The sequence below is a fragment of the Diospyros lotus genome, chromosome 8 (genome assembly GCF_014633365.1).
Source record: "Diospyros lotus cultivar Yz01 chromosome 8, ASM1463336v1, whole genome shotgun sequence".
NCBI lineage: Eukaryota > Viridiplantae > Streptophyta > Magnoliopsida > Ericales > Ebenaceae > Diospyros > Diospyros lotus.
Genome location: NC_068345.1, coordinates 30412234 through 30431329, shown reverse-complemented (window position 1 = coordinate 30431329; position 19096 = coordinate 30412234). Strand labels below are relative to the sequence as shown.

The 19096-nt window shown below is 38.6% G+C and overlaps 1 protein-coding gene across 4 annotated transcripts in view; it reads left to right on the top strand.

Moving 5' to 3' along the window:
* LOC127807791 (phosphoglycerate mutase-like protein 1) overlaps nt 1–17782 on the top strand; it is a 41999-nt gene extending 24217 nt beyond the window's left edge. For all 4 annotated transcript variants that reach the window (XM_052345898.1, XM_052345895.1, XM_052345896.1 and 1 more), the window contains exons 5-10: nt 210–372; nt 14630–14704; nt 14898–14986; nt 15870–15989; nt 17243–17287; nt 17369–17782. In XM_052345898.1, the coding sequence (XP_052201858.1) occupies nt 210–372; nt 14630–14704; nt 14898–14986; nt 15870–15989; nt 17243–17287; nt 17369–17474 (598 nt within the window). In that variant the 3' untranslated portion in view covers nt 17475–17782. The remainder of the gene's footprint in view (nt 1–209; nt 373–14629; nt 14705–14897; nt 14987–15869; nt 15990–17242; nt 17288–17368) is intronic.
* Nucleotides 17783–19096: the final 1314 nt, after the last annotated feature.

The window sequence follows — 19096 nt, the reverse complement described above, 5'->3', positions numbered from 1 at the left end:
AAGTTGTCTGATAGAAAGCTTATCATTTTATGGTTATTTATGTGAGAAATAAAAAAAATAAAGTAAAGATGCCAATAATAACAGACTGCAGAATATATTAATTTTGTGGATGATTTTCTTGCATTAATTATGACTGCTTAAAACACTTTTTCGTCGTTGAAGCTGTTTCAAAGTAAAATAGGTCATGGTTACTAATGGCTCAATTGTAGGACCATGCAAACGGCTGTTGGTGTTTTTGGGGGTGGAGGTTACACAAATGGGATTGACGCACCTCCTTTAATGGTGGAAAATGCTGGGAATAGTAGCCGCCCTCCAATCTCAAGTCTTAATTGTCCACCATTCATTGCAATGGAGCTTTGTCGAGAACATTTGGTATGTGGCATGTGATAATGAAGATAAATCAATAAATACAATGAAACTGTTATATAGTATATGGCTCTCTGGAAATCCTTGAAACATCTCATTTCCTTCCTTTTTAAGCTGCTTTTCAGAATAAAGATAAAGTTTAAACAAAAGAAACTGACAAGTTGGCCTTAAAACCCAATGGGGCTTAACCAACAAAACTAGAAGTCTTGGTATATGACTATAAAGAACAAGAATCAGAAAGCAATACTATATTATTAATGAAATGTAGGAAATTGTGCACGCTAGAATGATATGCATATGAAGTGCAACAAAAGCAGCTTGAGTTGGTTGCTTGACTTTCTCCTATTTTATGCAAACTCTAAAAACATTACAAGAACATTAGAGGAAGAGAGAGGATAAAGGGTCAAGACTACAAAGGGAGCAAAGCTCCTCAAGTCCAAATATTTAATTTTTATTTATCTTAAAATTCATAATTTTTTTTTAGCATGAATACACCATATTTATAAGCTTGATAAGACTCATAAAACACTTAAAACCCCTCTAAAACTAAATTCCCTTGATGTGATAATTTAATGCCACTTAAAATTTACCATATAATCTATTACAAGTCCAAATGAAATAAAAATATATATAGCTAATATCAAAGATTCCGAATCACATAAACTTAGTTATGGTACTATTATCTTATGGGTCCTGATCATCTTGACTGCATGAGAGTGAAATGGATAACAAATTTCATGGCCTCTATTGGCAATAGAATAGAACAAAAAGGGAAGCATTAAAGTGAAAATATGCACAATGGAGAAAAAGTTAAGACTCTGGATTTTGTTATAGTTCTGATTCATGATAAACATTTTTTTTTTCTCATATAATTCTGGAAGCCATATTAAATGCATAGACATGATGTAGAAATCTATGTTGAGAGTTTTCTGTATCATTTTCCAGCATAACTAGTCTAGCGTTGACCATTCTATGTAGCTTCCACTATTTTCACTTATATATGGTCACATTTATTACTGTGTATTTTTTTTTTTTATGTAATTGCTATTGTTCTAGACTTCTTTCTTGCAAGGCAAAAGGATTGCTTGTTTGTAAGGATTGTAAAGTTATACAAGAAGAGCACCTAAACAATGAATATAGACTTGTTATCCTTGACTTCCATATAAAAAATTGGAGGAAGGATGATAAGAAGCAAAGCCCAAGAATCAAATGCAGGATTTAAAAGGTGAAAATCAAGTTATTTTCAAGAAAAAACTGTGTAATAACAGAGAGTGTATTTTGGAAGGTGAGGCAACTCTAATGTGGAATGAAAAACACGGTAAAAACTATTCTCTCCAAAACCATAAAGGAGTTATGAGGGTGGTACAATGAGGAGGTATACACACACACAAAAAAAAGGAAAACAAATCAAGCCCAAGAGAATATGTTACATCACGTTGCATAGATGACCTGTTAAGAAAACAAAGAATTGAAGAGCATATTTTAGATAAAAAGGAAACAAAGAAGGCCATCAATAAAGCAAGATCAAGCTTATGAAAAGTTATACAACTGACTTGACATAGAAGTTAGAGAAAGAGATGTATATAAGTTTGCTAAAGCAAGCAAAAGAAGAACAAGAGATTTGAGTCAAGTGAGATGCATAAAAAAAGAAGTCTAAAAAGTAAAAAGTACTTTAATTGGGGCTGTTGAGGAGATGTGGAAGGGATATATCTCAAAGCTATTCAATGAATGTGGAGTATGTTGGGCATCTTGGACATTTCAAGAAGATAGAAATTTTATGCTCTATAGATGCATTTATTTGGAAAAGTGAAGCAAGTTATGACAAAGATAAAGAATGTTAAAGCAATTTAACTAAATAATATCCCAGTAGAAGCATAAATGTATGGCAAAAGAAGGCATTTAATGGTTAATGAAACTATTCAATGTGATCTTTAAATTGAAGAGCATATTTGATGAATGGAACAAGGCATTCTAGTGTCTATACACAAGAACAAAAGAGATGTTTAAAGTTGTAAAAGTTATAAAGGGATCAAACTAATGATCTACACTATGAAACTTTGGGAGATGGTGAAAATAAATTAGTTTTATGATTGGTAGGTTAATAATGGAAGTCACATACTTGCTACAATGCCTTATAGAAAGTTCTAGAGATAAATAAAAAAGATTTGTATCTAGTTTTTATCGATTTAGAAAAGCCTATGATAGAGTTTCTAAAAAAGTCTTAAGAAGGGTTCTAGAGCAGAAGGGAGTTAAAGTTGGTTATATACATGTTACTAAAGACATATATCTTGGAGCAAAAACATGTATCATATATGGTGTTGCTTTCCATGTTGTACAAGTTGGTTTCACAGTATCAACCATGTGATGGAACATGACCATACCAATTATCTTCATTCATTGTCATCTCATGAAACTTTTCCATATGAGTGAAGAAGGCATCAATTTATGGCTAGAGACCTGGTTTCACAACCCCAAGTTTTTGGGTTTATGTGATGATAACTGTGGGCCTTGCCTGATTGGGGAAGCATAGGAAATGCCCTTAGGCTTAGAGTCAGGGTAAAAGAAATATCTATTTGGGGGGAATCTATGTCATACATCAGTTCAGAATGTGATACCAAGGGTTTATAGTTTTTATCTGAAGATTTTTGTATATCCTGGGACTTTTATATTTTAGATAGATTTCCTGTATCAACTATTTTATTCTTCCATCACTTTTCATAATTAAATCACCATCTGCACATGTATTTTTCCTGTAGTTTTAGGGATTTGGCTTCATGGCAGTCTAGTAGAATGTTTATTAAATAAGGTGACATTTGTGAATGTTAGGTAATTTATGGGCAAATACATTCTACCCCTCTGTGCTTGGAACAAAAACACATGCTTCGTATGTATTTGCATTAACTCTTAACTCCCATGTTATTTTGGACTAAAGTTAGATCTAACGGAGCATGTATTTCATGTGCCATTTTGACCCTCTATATTTTTTGTGAATACTACATCAAACAATGTTAACTTCTTGTCTTCCACTAAATCTGTTATCGACCATTAAGAAATTTACATTTCAATTCAAGGAATAAGGGGTTCTGTGTTAACTTTTGTCATGTACTGACGAGGGAGATAGTATAAGTAGAAATATTGTAATAAAACAGAATTCAGTTAGAGCAGTAGATGTTTGTACGTTGGTAGAGCTAAGGTGTGCAATACATAGGCGGTTATGAATATTGAGCGGAAACTTATGCACTTGTATGGGAAGGTTATAAATTGAGGCCAACTTGGAAATTGAATGAAAACTCTTTGATTCTCCTTCCATTTCCCTCTCAATTCTCTTGTTCTCTCTCTCTCCCTCACTTTCACGAGAATTCTCTCATTTCACCAGTGATCTATCTCCCTTCGGAAGAGATCAAAATTGACAATTGCCAGATCCTTCCTGATCTAACAATTTTGGTATCAAAGCCAATCTTTGGCTGTGCGATCGAAGGGGACGACAATGGATGAAGGTACGAGAATGAAGAACTTGGAGACGCAAGTGCAACAATGCGAATCCACAATGAGTCATCTGCAACTGCTAGTGGACCAATTGGAATTGGGATCCAATCGAAACCATGTGGCCATTATGGCTGTCGATAGGAAGTTGGATGTGGCAATGACGTAACTAGAGAAGAGCTTCAGGGGTTCATGGTAATATTTGCACGACAAAACCAGGTGAGTATTTCACCTGACTTCCCTCCAAGGGAGAGACCAGAATCGATTCTGCCATGGCAGGGCAAATCAGATCCATTTTTGCAAGGGGAAGGCACTAGAGGACAATCGAGACCTCAGTGGGTGGGGAAGGTCATGGAGAGCCAGGTGAAATGGCTGGGAACGGTGGCCGGAGGTGCTGGTAGGACAAAATCAGCATGGTTTACCCATGTCGTGTTTGGAGATCCCATTGTTTGATGGAGTGAGTCCACATTGGTGGACCAAAAGGTGTGGGTGAATGTTTGAGTGGTACGGTGTAGTAAAGAGGCAAAAGGTGGCTATAGCAGCAGCATGCCTTAATGATGCAAGGGATGCTTGGTACCAAGGGTGGTCCAAGGTCCAGGAGGATTGCAGATGGGAGGATTTCGTAGAAGAATTTTGTGAGAGGTTCGAAGATCAGGGTTTATCGGATGTGGTGGAGGGATTCAACATAATTAAGCAGGTGGGGACGATGATGGAGTACTAATTAAGGTTTGAAGAGTTGAAGGCCTTGATGCTCAATCACGACTACTTCTTTTCACTTCATAAGTGGCTTGAATGAGGAGTTGAGGCCAATGGTGAAGGTGCTTCGGCCCCAGGCTCTCAAACATGCTGCTGATAGTGCCAGGCTTCATGAATTAACGATGAAAGCACTGATGAAGAAGTAGAGGATGATTACTAAAGCTGTTGTTCTAGGGAATCTATTGCCAGGTAAGAACTATGCTAAAGAGTTGGGAAGGGGATATCCTGGGATGAAGAATTTGGCATTACCTGCCCCTACAAACCATAGTGGAAAAACCATGGAACAGAGGAGGCAGGCTGGCCTTTGTTTCAGGTGCAAGGATAAATATTTCCCCAGCCACCAATGTAGGAAACAACTCTTGTTGTTGGAAGGAGAAAAAGGAGATATAATTGAGGAGGGGGAAACATCCCAAGCCTAAGAAGAGGAAGAGGAAGAGGAGGATCATGGGGAGATATCCTTGCATGCTTTAAAGGGATTAACTAACAGCAAGATAATCAAAGTAGAGGGAAAGGTGGAAGAGAATAGACTGATGATCCTCATTGACAATTGGGGCACCCACAATTTTTAAGATGAGAGAACGGCTAGAAGATTGAAATGCCCCTTAATCCCCACCCAACCATTGGCAGTGACAATGGCCAATGGAAATGAAGTCATGAGCAAGTTTGCATGTATTGGGTTTTGTTGGGAGATGCAAGGAGAGGGGTTTGAGGCTTATTTGAGGCTCTTAAAGTTGGGAGGGGGTGATGTTGTGTTAGGGATTGATTGGATGAAACATGCCAGCCCGATTTGCTTTGACGTTAACAAAATGGAGGTGACTTTCGAGAAAGAGGGTAGGAAGATGACATTAACAGGGAGCAAGGAGTTGGGGATTTGTAAGATGATCACTAACAAGAGACTTTAGAAGTTATTCAAAACACAAGATGAATCAGGTGGCTCAACTGTTCTCTATCCAAGCCATTGAAGGAAGAAAGGAGGAGTTGGAAACAGAAGGGGAGTGCTAGGATCATCACAAGTAATTGATAAAATCTCACGGTCAATGTTAAGAATCTCCGATTACAAGCTAAGAACAGAAAAGAAAACAATATAGGCCTATTCGAGAGGGCCTTCTCTCCCAAAACTTCTTTAGAATTCTCTAACTACTTTTCTCTCATTTTTCACCTGTTTTTATACCTCCTCTGCTCCTCCTCAGTCCGTTGCAATCATGTGGGTTGTTATTCTCCCTTAATCGAATTTGACCCTTCTGCCCTCGTGTCCTATTCCTTGGTTGCCCCTGCCTATGGTAAAACTTACAAATCAAGGGCTCTAACATTACTCCCGCCCACGAGATTCACCTTGTCCTCAAGGTGAAACTCAGGAAATTGATGCAGTAACGAATTGTACAATTCCCAAATGGCCGGCGGGGGGGGGGGGGGATGGAGTCACTTCACTTCCATTGAATAAGAACGTCAAGGCTCCTCAAGTTATTTCCCATGCTCGGCTTTACCCCCAATAGGAATTCTGGTTTCAGCTCTGCAGTTAGCTGGTCAAGGATAGTGGTGGCCTCTTGCATTGCTCCTTCATCCTTTCGAAGTTGGAAGATGCAAATTACGGGGAGAATTGCACCGGAGGGTGGTAGAGACTGCTTGTACGCTAGCCTCCTAATCCTTTCCTCCACCTCGTTGATGATCTCCACCTTGTCGCGAACAATAAGTTTCCCCTCTAGGCTGAGAATTTGGTTAACCACGACCATCAAATGGCATCTCTTTTTAACTTTGGAGAAGAGATGGCCTTGTTCATAAACTATAGGTAGTGTATCTGGAGAGTCTATAGGCACCATAATCATGATCCACACCTTCAAGTTTCTTAGAGCAATAGTCAATCCTCCATAGATAACTTTCATGTCCATAACATTCTTGACAGATGACCCATTTCTCCCTATTCCAATCAGATATGATTTAATCACCACTCGTTTCTGGGGCTGATAGTATGCAGTGAAATCTTCAGGGGCTGCTTTGCCATAGCCTCCAAACTGGGAACTCAAGAACCAGTACGGTGGTTGTCCCACCCGTGCTGGCCACTTAGATCCTCGTTCTATTTCAGCAACAAGAATTCTGTACATGCATGCTTGCAGTGGCACATTCCAGGCTGCATTAGGGTCATTAGATTCTTGACAGACAGGAGGCTCATTTTGTGCTCTTTCTTCATAGCACTCATTCGTAGTAGGTTTTTGATTTACAACAATTCCCATTCCAATCACTGCATCCCTGGTTATTGATACAACTTCCTAGCACCTTGATTTTGTCAGTTGTTTCATGGCTTGCCAATTCTCAACCTCATCATGAAGTTCACCCAAATTCCCATCATTATTTAAGATCTTTGGGTCTATACTATTGGGCTCCACAACAGAATGCAAATTGAGCCCTTGACTTCTAGAAACATGCTGCCCTTCCACCATTATGACCTGCTTGGACGAGGCACCCACTCCCTCATGATGGTGAGAATACATGGGGGGCCCTCCATTATCAACCAACCCCATGTGAAATCTCTGAGAAATTGGGCTAAGAATCAAACCAGCTTCCCAGACAACATGGACCGTTGATGGCGCCCCAATTATCGGTAAGATGCTTTCCTTGGATGTCTCCGGATTGGCAATCCTTGGCATTTTAAACAAACCGATCGCCGGTTGCCCTTCTGCCTCGCTGGTGAACTCCCTAACACCACGAAATTTTACCTTCATCGTCTGTGGTGGAGTTAGGCCTACCATAGAATTCAGCGACAATTCTACCATCTGACCCTCCTTAATCGTGTCCCCTAGCTCGTTCGACTTCTCCATCGTGCCTTCTTGCATGGATCCTAAGCGATTCCTCAGCAACCCCTTTAGCTCTTCCCAGCTTCTCACTCTTCGTCTCTGTTGCTCCCACTGGAACCATGAAAGTGCAGCACCCTCCAAACACAGTGCTGCTGTGTCCATCTTCTCCTTGTCAGTTAACCCATTCATTGCAAAGTACCTATCGACTCAGAATATCCAACCGTCAAGATCTTCGCCTTCAAAGAGGGGCACTCCAACCGTTGCCCTCGGATCTTCAGCCGCCAACCCCCCTCGGAACCCCCTGCTTTAGCTCGCCGCACTCTTATTTCCGGCGTCGCATCAGAATCCTGAATGAATTCCGAAGGCTAGTCTCCTTACTCCTTGTTCTTCCTCTCCTGTTCTTGCTCTTCCCACCTCGTTCTCATCCAAGTGAATTGTTCCAGCAAGCTCGCTACATTCTTTTCCACTGATTGAACCTCACCCCTTAAGGCATCAACTCCTCGTTGCATGTCTTCCATCCTCCCTTCCAATTCACCCACTCGGTCCGTCAGGTTCACCATTAGGATCGGTGATGCTCTGGTACCAAATTGATAGGATCCTCACAAGTAATTGATAAAATCTCACAGTCAACGTTAAGAATCTCTAATTTCAAGCTAAGAATAGAAAAGAAAACAATATAGGCCTATTCAAGAGGGCCTTCTCTCCCAAAACTTCTTTAGAATTCTCTAGCTACTTCTTTCTCCTTTTTCACCTGTTTTTATACCTTCTCGGCTCCTCCTCAGTCCGTTGCAACCATGTGGGTTGTTATTCTTCCCCAATCGAATTTGACCCTTTTGCCCCCGTGTCCTATTCCTTGGCTACCCCTATCTTTGGTAAAACTTATGAATCAGGGGCTCTAACAGGGAGTTTATGTTGAACATCAGCAGCCCCCTACAATTTGACAATGAGGTATACTACTTTGATCTACTTAATATGCTACTAGCTGAATTTGAGAATCTTTTTGTAGAGCCTCATTCCTTGCCCCCAACCAGATCCATTGACCACACAATCAACCTTAAACCCAACACAAACCCTATTAGCATTCGTGCCTATAGATACCCTCCTAACCAAAAGATAGAAATAGAAAAATTGGTTAAGGAAATGCTCCACAAATCACTCATAAGGCCCAGCCATAGCCCTTTTGCATCTCCAGTGCAGTTGGTAAAGAAAAAAGATGATTCCTGGTGGTTTTGCATTGATTACCGCCAGCTGAATGAAATAACCATTAAGAACAAATTTCCCATCCCACTCATTGAAGACTTGCTAGATGAGTTAAAACATGCCACCATTTTTTCTAAGCTTGACCTAAGATTCAATTATCACCAAATCCAGATGAACCCCCTTGACAAAACCACATTTAGAACCCATGGCCACTATGAATTCCTCGTAATGCCCTTTGGCCTAACGAATGCACAAGCTACCTTCCAATCACTAATGAACCAGAATTTTGAACCATACCTCAGAGACTTCATACTTGTGTTCTTTGACGATATATTCTGATATATAGCCCAACCTTTGAGCTCTACCTAAAACATTTGAGGACTACATTTAAGATTCTTAAACTCGATCGGTTGTATATTAAGAGATAAAAGTGTGCCTTCGCACAAGGCCAAGTGGAATATTTGGGTATATCTTATCGGGCCAAGGGGTGAGTACGAATCCCAAAAGGTAGCAGCCATGACCAATTGGCCAATGCCTACAACCATTAAGGCCTTGAGGGGTTTTTTAGGGCTAATCGGCTACTATAGGAGGTTTGTGAAGCGGTATAGAGGAATTCGCAAGCCACTCACATATTTGTTAAAGAAAAACAACTTTGTGTGGGATCAAAAGGATGAAGTAACCTTTGAATTATTGAAGAAAGCCATGAGTGAAACCCCAATACCAGGCCTACTGGATTTTAGTAAGACATTTTTAGTGGAGACTAATGCAAGTGGGATGGGTATAGGGGCTGCCCTCATGCAAGAAGGCTGACCCTTAGCCTTTATAAATCAAGCTTTAGCCACAAGACATATGGGTCCCAGCATATATGAGAAAGAGTTGTTAGTAGTCATCTTTTCAATAGACAAGTGGAGACACTACTTGGAGGGGGGTGGGTTCATCATTAAGACTGATCACGAAAGTTTGAAGTTTCTACTACAACATAAACTTCACACCCATTTGCAAAGAAAGTGGATGACTAAATTAATGAGCCTTGATTATGATATTGGGTATAAGAGGGGGAAGGAGAACTGATGCGGTCACCAATCAAAACCTAGCCCAAGGCCAACCCGACCAAATCGGAACAGTATCACTGGAATAATAACACCATAACAATATTTTAATACTTTATATGTTTTAAGATTCTACTTGATTTAAGATTTTACTTCATGTTTCTACTTCATTTAGGACTCTATTTCATGTTTGATTAGGATTTATTTCTATTAGGATTCTAGTTAGATTTTGTTTACAAATATTAGATGGATTTGGATTAGCCAAATACTATAAATATGCCTAGAATCTAGAGTTTGTAATCAAGTTTTTTTCAATCAAATTTCAGCAACATATTTGGATTTTCTTAGCAAAATAGTCTTGTTTTTGCGTCTTCTTGAAAGCCAAGTTTCGACCATTGAAGTTTGCTATTTCAAGGGTTTATTTTGGTGTGTTTTTTCACACACGCACTACACACTACGTCAGGTGGTATCATAGCGGTTCATCAACCAATCAGATGGTCAATCTTGAAGGTAACGGTAGCAATCAGCCTCGTGACGGTAATCAGGGGTTGTCCGCAGTTTGGAGAGCAATCGAATAATAGCGAGAAGTAACTCATATTGTCCAGTAGCGATTGGAGCAAATCAGCAACCAATTGGGCGCCTTACTACGAGTTGATGATGACAGGAACCTGAATAATGGGGTGAATCAAGTCGGAGTGGGAAGACCACCCATTAATCATGTCCTTGTTAATTCTAGAAGACCAGTGATTGAAGATAGCGATGAAGAGGATGATCTTGATCTCGCAATAGGTAACCCTAGTGGTAGAGGGGTTAGGAGGAATGCGGGGTAAATCACACCAAATGTCACAAAACTTTGGAGTTCTTTTCAATTTGGTCACTAAACTTCAATTTCTTGCAAAGTGATAACAAAACTTTAAAATGTTTTGCAATGTGATCACTAAAGTGATTTTTTGATGGTTCCTAGCCGAAATTGCTGATGTGGCGCTGACGTGGCGATGATGTGACCATTGCCACGTCAGCAATTTTGGTGAGAAATTATACAAAAATCATTTTAGTGACCATATTGCAAAACATTTTAAAGTTTTGTTATCACTTTGCAAGAAATTGAAGTTTAGTGACCAAATTGAAAAGGACGCTAAAGTTTTGTGACCTTTGGTGTGATTTACCTAGGAATGCACATCAACACAACCATTAGGGAAACGATGGATATAAACTAAAGAATGGATTTTCAGTGAGTTTGGAGCTTGATCTCGAACATTATGTTGTCTTAGCAACCTCAACGTTTGCAAACTCAGGTCTGATTTATGCTGCTAACATGACAAAAACTCCAAGGTTATTGACTCATACTAGGGTATTTTCTAGTCCCGAGGGCTCAGGCATTGCTTCACAACCCAAGGATGGTGACGTTTCTTCTGATCGGCTTGCGACTGTAAAGGAGATGGAGGTCATGGTAGCAAATCCTTCTATAGTTATTCAAGCTCTGATATGGTTGAATCGAAGGCAATAGGAACATATTCACCTTCGCGATTGCAAAAGCAAGATGGTCGCATGGGTCTCTTTGTGAATAGGGGTGTTGGATCTCTCAAGCTAGTTAACTCGGGTAGTGCAACTGCTTTCGATATTAATCTGAAATTAGATTCCGAAACTAAGAATGTTGTAGCAACTACTACTATAGCTGATCAAGTGCCTGGACCAAAGGATGATACAAGCATCAATATTTTAAGTGATGGAGAGACTGTTGGTAGTTATGGAATAAGCCTCTATTCGAAACAATTGCAAAAGAATACTTCTCTAAACAAGAAAAATCTATGGATGAATTCGAAAGCTGTTGAGGAATCAAAATCAAGAAAGCTGATGAGAGGAGAAGGACCTATGATAAGATCTACCAGATTAGAGAAGTGCTCAAGATGGAAGGTTCAACATCCTCAATCTAACAGTAATAATACAATGAAGGCAAAGGGCAACAAACATGGCAATGGCTAGACCCATGCCAACGCAGATATGGCTAAGAAGGGGAGGAATGTCTTTGCTCATGTTCCCTTAACAGAAAAGTTCAAGCCGTTCAGGAAGATGTCAAGCAAAAGTTGCACAAATAAGAAGTACAAGGCGACAACCGACAAGCATAGGAAGCACAAGGTATTTGAGGTTGGAGATGAAGTCATGATATTCTTAAAGAATGAACGGATTCCAGCAGAAAAGCAAAATAAGCTCAAGCCAAAGAAATATGATCCTTACAAGATTCCAAAGAAGACCAATGATAATGCTTATGTTGTGGATTTGCCTAATCATATGGGTATTTCTAAACATTTAATGTGGCTAATCTCTCTGTGTACTTGCCAAATGTGTATTTGTCCTACTCGATCAAAATTCGAGGTCGAATTTTTTCTCAAGTAGAGGTGAATGATGCGATCGCCAATCAAAACCTAGCCCAAGGCTGACCCAACCAAATTGGAACAGTATCATCGGAATAGTAGCACCAGAACAATATTTTAATACTTCATATGTTTTAGGATTCTACTTCATGTTTCTACTTGATTTAGAACTCTATTTCATGTTTGCTTAGGATTTATTTCTATTAGGATTCTAGTTGAATTTTGTTTACAAATATTAGATGGATTTGGATTAGCCAAATACTATAAATATGCCTAGGATCTAGAGTTTGTAATCAATTTTTTCTCAATCAAATTTCAGCAACCTATTTGGGTTTTCTTAGCAAAACAGTCTTGTTTTTGTGTCTTCTTGAAAGCCAAGCTTCGACCATTGAAGTTTGCTGTTTCAAGGGTTTATTTTAGTGTGTTTTTTCACACACACGCTACACGCTGCGTTAAGAACATTGCAGCAAATGCTCTATCTCAATGCCATGAAGAGAGAATAACTGCTTCAATCTCAACTTTAGTTTCGGAGTGGTGTCAGGAAGTGGCCAAGAGTTACAAGGGCGATGAGCAGTCTAAGACCCTCTTGGAGCAATTAATAATTGACCCCGCATGTAAGGAAGGATATACATTGGCAAATGGGGTGATGAGGTTTAAAGGCAGGCTGGTTGTGGGAAACTGCACGAAGTCGAAGAAGAAGATACTACAGGCCTTACATAAATCCCCAATTGGAGGCTACTCGGGGGTACAAAACACCTATCATAAGGTGAAGCAATTATTTTGCTGGCCCAAGCTCAAAGAGAAGGTGATGAAGTTTATGTTAGCATGCAATGTGTGAAAAAGATGCAAGCATGAAACTGTGGCCTATTCGGGGCAGGCATGGGAGAGTGTATCGATGGATTTCATTGAAGGATTACCAAAATCTAAAGGGAAGGATTGCATATTTGTAGTGGTGGACCGGCTCACCAAATTTGCCTACTTCCTAAGTCTTACTCATCCTTACACTGCACAAGAAGTGGCTTGGGTCTTTTTAGATCAAGTGGTGAAAGTGCATGGGATCCCAAAAACTATAATTTTTGACAGGGACAAGGTGTTTACTAGTCTCTTGTGGCAATCATTGATGAAATCCTTGGGGGCTAAGCGTAACCTATCTTTTGCTTACCATCCCTAAACTGATGGACAGATAGAACGAGTCAATCAGTGCATGGAGACTTACTTGAGATGCCTATGTTTCGCACACTTGAAAGGTTGGCACAAGTGGTTATCTGTGGCACAATGGTGGTGCAACTCTAGCCACCATAGTGCCATTAAGATGCCACTGTTGAAGGCCCTCTTTGGTTACAAACCACCCTACTACCAACTCTACCAGCTCCCACAAGTGTGGCAACAATGGATGAACATTAGCAACAGAGGTAGCAGATCCTCCAACAACTTAAAAACAACCTTGCCATGGCTCAGAATCAAATGAAGCATTTGGCTGACAAGGGTAGGAGTGAAAGGGAGTTCAATGTGGGAGAGACAGTCTATTTGAAGTTGAAAGGGCCCCATCTCAAGTCTTTATCCCCTGGCCCAATCTCCAAGTTGAGTCCCAAGTATTTTAGCCCTTTTCCCTATTGTGTCTAAGGTGGGCAATGTGGCCTACAGACTACAATTACCAGAAGGGACACAGATCCACCCGGTGTTTCACGTCTCGTTATTGAAAAAACCTGTAAGGGCACAGCTGGCCAGTTTTCAGCTACCACAAGGAGCCATGGACACCAGCCTTGCCCTAGAACTAGCGACCATTATGGACAGACGAGTGGTCTATCAACAAGGAGCTCCAATCATACAAGTCCTAGTGAGGTGGTCCAACATGCACCAGGACAACGACACTTGGGAGTATCTCCTGGACTTGCTTACTTAGTTCTCGAGAGCAACCAATCTCCTAACCATTTCTTGAGGACAAGAAATTTCTCAAGGGGAGGGTATATTGTCATGTACTTATGAGGGAGATAGTAGAAGTAGAAATATTATAATAAAATAGAATTCAGTTAAAGTAGTAGATGTTTATGCACTGGTAGAGCTACATAGGCAGTTATGAATATTGGGTGGGAACTTATGCACTTGTATGGAAAGGCTATAAATTGAGGTCGACCCTTCTATTGGAGGTATCTAGAAATTGAATGAAAACTCTCTAATTCTCCCTCCATTTCCCTCCCAATTCTCTCATTCTCTCTGTTCTCTAACTCTCTCTCTCTCCCTCACTTTCATAAGAATTCTCTCATTTCACCAGTGATCTGTCTCCCTTCGGAAGAGATCAGAATTGACAATTGCCAGATCCTTCCGGATTTGACAACTTTTTGAGTATATGGTTGTTGTGCTTTTGGGGACAGAGTATAAGGGGGTAAAAGGTAATTATGCCTTCAATTTAGTGATTTTTGTTACTGCTGGTTACCTTGTTTTAGTTATCTGGATTTCTGATTATGAAGCATGCATCATCACAGGGCCATTGTTTTACAGCCACACTTGGAGTATATAATTAATAGCACCTTCCAACTTTTTTTTTTTTAATTCTTTTGTTGTCATCCCTTCAATTAATGGCATTTAGATTGATCCACATCAGTGCTAAATGCAGGGAATTCATCCATGTGATAGAAGGAGAAGCATTAGTGAATATAAGCCACTCTTTCCAGCTATCGATTTTTCACTGGCAAGTGTTTTTTTATAATTGTTATTTACCCATGTTCATTTCTCATGGTTATATTGTTTATCTATGAATATAGCTTTTGTGGGTTGGAGAAAATCATCTCAGGATTCACCCATCCCCAATCTTCTCCTGGGAAAAGGAAAAATAGTTTGGTTTATGGATAGCATATCACTGTGAATGTTTGTGTATTTTACAGATAGAGAGCGATCCTGACATTTTGTGGAAGCCTGACAGCAGAGAGAAGGATGAAGAACTTGCTGCGAGGGGAATGAAATTTCTTAACTGGTGTTTCCTTATCTCTGTTGCCTGAATATCTGGGCTTGAATTTTGATGTTCCTATGTTAAGTCTTCTGCCATTTGAAATCTGGAATTTTCTTGTTTTCTCCTTAGACCAACTCTCCTAGTTGGATTAAGGTTCGATATGTTGTTGTTGCTTGGTTTTCTCCTTAGAAATTCAGAGTTTGCTTTGAGGATCACACCAATTGATATTTGCAAGTCATGGTTGTTCTGTGGTTCTTCCAGGAAATAATTTGCTGTTGTGGAATCTTAATTAGTGTGTTATCTCTTAAGATTTTTGCACATTGATACACGTGCAACTAATTTGTTCATGGACATCATAAACCACCATTATTGGAGATACCTTCTTTCCCTTATCTGTCTGGAAAGTGACCCTTTTCCTGAGCACATTGGTGAATCTGAACAACAGAGAAGCCTGTTGGTTAATTTTCTACTTGCAGAAATATTTGAGATACAAAATGGCCTTCTAGTTTTTTGTTGTTCTGCTTTCGTCCGAATGATCCTTGCATCTTTTTCTTGGCACTGTTAATCTGTAATGAGGTGTTCTGGAAGTTTATTTCACATTTGGCCAGTACAAGGTAATAAATAGCACATTGAGCTTTGTTGATGGCCTCATACTGTTTTTCTCTAAATATGCATCCAATCCATTATGGCTGGGGGTCTGGTATTCATTTAGCCGTACCACTTAATTGGATTAAGACTTGTGATTGTTGTATGAATTTGATCCTTTATGGTAAATGTAGCAGTTGTGTGCGTGCGTGTGTGTGCGCGTGTGTGTGTTAGGTATAGAGAGATTCAGCAATACATGATTGATGTAAAAGTTAATTGGCAATTTCTTGTTCTCATTTTGTTATATGATTATTTTGTTCAGGTTGTGGACACGAAGCGAGAAGGAGATTGCAGTTGTTACCCACAGTGGATTCTTGATTCACACCCTAAGTGCATTTGGAAATGATTGTCATCCAGTTATACAAAATGAGATACGCAGCCCGTAAGCATATCGTTGACTGATATTAAGGTTTACTTGTTAGAGAGCAGCATATCTTCTATTTGAACTATGTTGGCACCCCCAATTATCTAGAAGTGTTATTTGAACCACTATGTGAATATTTCCCTACCCGTATCACAATGGGAAACTTTAGGTTTGAGGTGGTTCACCCTTTTATTAAATAATGCCATAAACTTTCATCAATACCTGTAGGGGGAGGAAGGCTTATTTCTCTGTTAGGGACATAGTGAAGACACATGGAATTGGATGTGCTTATGTAAGCCTGTTTGAAAAGATAAGAGGGCTGACTTCTATATGTGCAATCCCTTCTGCCCTTGGAGATCTCTCCATCTAAGAGGTTAAACACAAACAGGCATGCAATACGCCTGATAAGCTCTATTTAATTGATAAGCAATTCATGTCTTTTTTCACCTAATGCATCCACGCCGCCTCAATATCTTTATTTTCTTTGGCCCATGATAGTTTCATTTTCTTATTTCTGGTAAGAATATTCTTGAATATATTTAGCTATGTACAATTTTAGCTTTTTTTATTCAGAATGGTTTTAAACTTTAGGTAGTCGTTACAAAAAGGTGCCTTCATCTTTGAGGAACAATTTAAGAACTAGTTCCTTTTGTCGTATCGATCCACCATTTGTTTCCACTGAGGCGGTTTGCTTTTCTAATACATCCTTTTCTTTTATTGTCTCCTTACCAAGTGGAGCGTAAGCGTGACAGTCCCCTGTCATAATAGCAGAGCCACTTTGGTGCATTAAGACTAGTGATTACATAGATCCCCTTTGAAGTTCTAACAATAAAGTTGGGCAAGCACTGCAACCTGCATTTCCCGGCTTGATTGAGACAGCATGCATAGTTTATAGACACCTTATGCTTATGCATAACTTACAAAAGGTTAAGACTTTTTGTTACATATGGAATTTGGTTGCTGGTTTGATGTTTTGAAAGCAGCTATTATTTAGGTACCCTTTTTTTTGCCCTTTCGGGTGCTAAAAAGGCACTGACAAGCTACAATTGTCAATTATTTATCCTTCTGACTTATAATTGCCATTCGAGTTTTGATGAAGCTCCTCCATTGTAACTTTTGCAAGTCTGTCTGACATTGCATTGACAGGCAATTGGATACAGGCACATTAATAACTCTCACGATTCACTGTTCTTTACAACAGGTCAAAATTGTAGCCTGATATTATCTTTCAATGAAACTGATTAATTGCTCCCTGTGATCTTTTTATTCAGCTTCAAGAATTGTGAGCTGCGTTCGGTTGTAATTGTCGACAGAAGGTAAGTCTTGTCATTCTCGTAACCAGAAAAATACGGGCCTGGTGCTTTTTTGGGAAAGTAATCTCTGTATTCGCTTTGCAGCATGATGGGGTCAGATTCTTCTACTACTAACTATCCTGGAAAAATACCTAGTGGAGCCGATCTTCCTACTGATGCTGAAAAGGAGAGCGTTGAAGTGCCAAAATAACTGTTGGCAGCAGCGGATTTGCGTTGACAGTGACAATATAACTCTTTGAAATTTTGAATTGCTATTGCCTGCTTTGTGCCCGATTCTTCTTGATGACTAGCAAGGCCTTTCTTTTAAGTTCACCTGTGCCCCAAATTTTCTTGGGACAGGTTCGAGTACTTGCCATAATTCAATTCATGTAGTCAGTCCCATTTAGTGGGATTAATAGTTATTTATACACTCGTTTGCCAATTCAACAAACGGACAGATTGTTTGGTTCGATGAAAAGTTATATTTTGACAGAATGTATTGAGATTTTTTGTGATTTAGTGTTTTTCAAAGAACTCTGTTAAGTTAATTTAAACTATTTTAATTAAAATAAAATAAAAACAAAATATATATACATTTCAAAATAAAAAAATAACAGGTCATGACGGTTGAATGATACTAGTTTCGCTGCTATCATCAATTCCATCACTAAACTTGAAGAATCAACCCCACTAGATTGCATTGCCATCGTTGCAGAGATAATGGGTTATTGAACCCTATTGTCATTATTTGTCATGGAGAGAGGAAGACAACTCATTGTGAGCTCTGTCAAGAAGTGGAATACGACTTCTTTAATCATGCTATTGGAATCTTAAGGAGTGAAAGAAAGAAAAGAGTGTATTTTCTTTTTTTAATATACTAGAGAGAGTTAACTAACTATAACAAATTTAGTGCAACTAAGCTCATAAAATCAACAACATAAATGCTATTTTTAGGACTTCAATAATAATATTGCATACAATTATTATTATTATATTCATGTCTCAAATTGAAAGAGAGAGAGAAGTAACTATATTATATTCATGTCTCAAATTTTTATTTCCAAATTTTGAACTACTTTCGTACCTTTCAAAAATCAGAAAGTGTTAATCAAACTATCAAATTATCAATCATTAGTCCCATTGCAACATTAAACAAGACAATAAAATTAGTGAAATATTACTAAAAAAAAACATAGAGATGTTTGGAAACTCACCGTGAATATAACCTTAAGGGTTAACCGTTGAGATAGATGTTTACAAACTCACCCTAAACATAAGCTTATTGGTTAACCACTGAAATAGTTCATTTGAGTTTAAAATTTTAAATTTGAAGTTCGTTTAAAAATTTAAATTTGAAGTTCCGTCAATTTTGAATATATTTTTTTTAAGTTTTTGGTAGTCACTTATTATACTAAATTAAGTTTAAAGGGGTGAACAATGGCGACCATAACACAGATAATTTTTTTTTAGTTATTATATTTTTAATTTAAAATTACTTGAATTTTATTTTTAAAAAAATTCCATCATCTTAGTTCTCGCAGTCTTAAAGAAATAAATGTTGATTTAATGCTATTTTTCTTTTAAGAAAAAAAATAAATCTTAGCTTAAGAAATAAGGGTGCGTCTAATTGCAAGCATGAAATTTGTATGGAAAGAAAATATTTTCTAGACAATTGAATTATTTAGAATTAAATTCTAGAGAAAATATCAATTGAAGGTATTTGATTGTCTTAATTTAATTATAATATTTTCTCAACTTTTGGTGTTTGATTGCCATTGAATTTCAAGGAATTGCTTAAAAATAAATTAAACATATATACACAAAATATTCAAA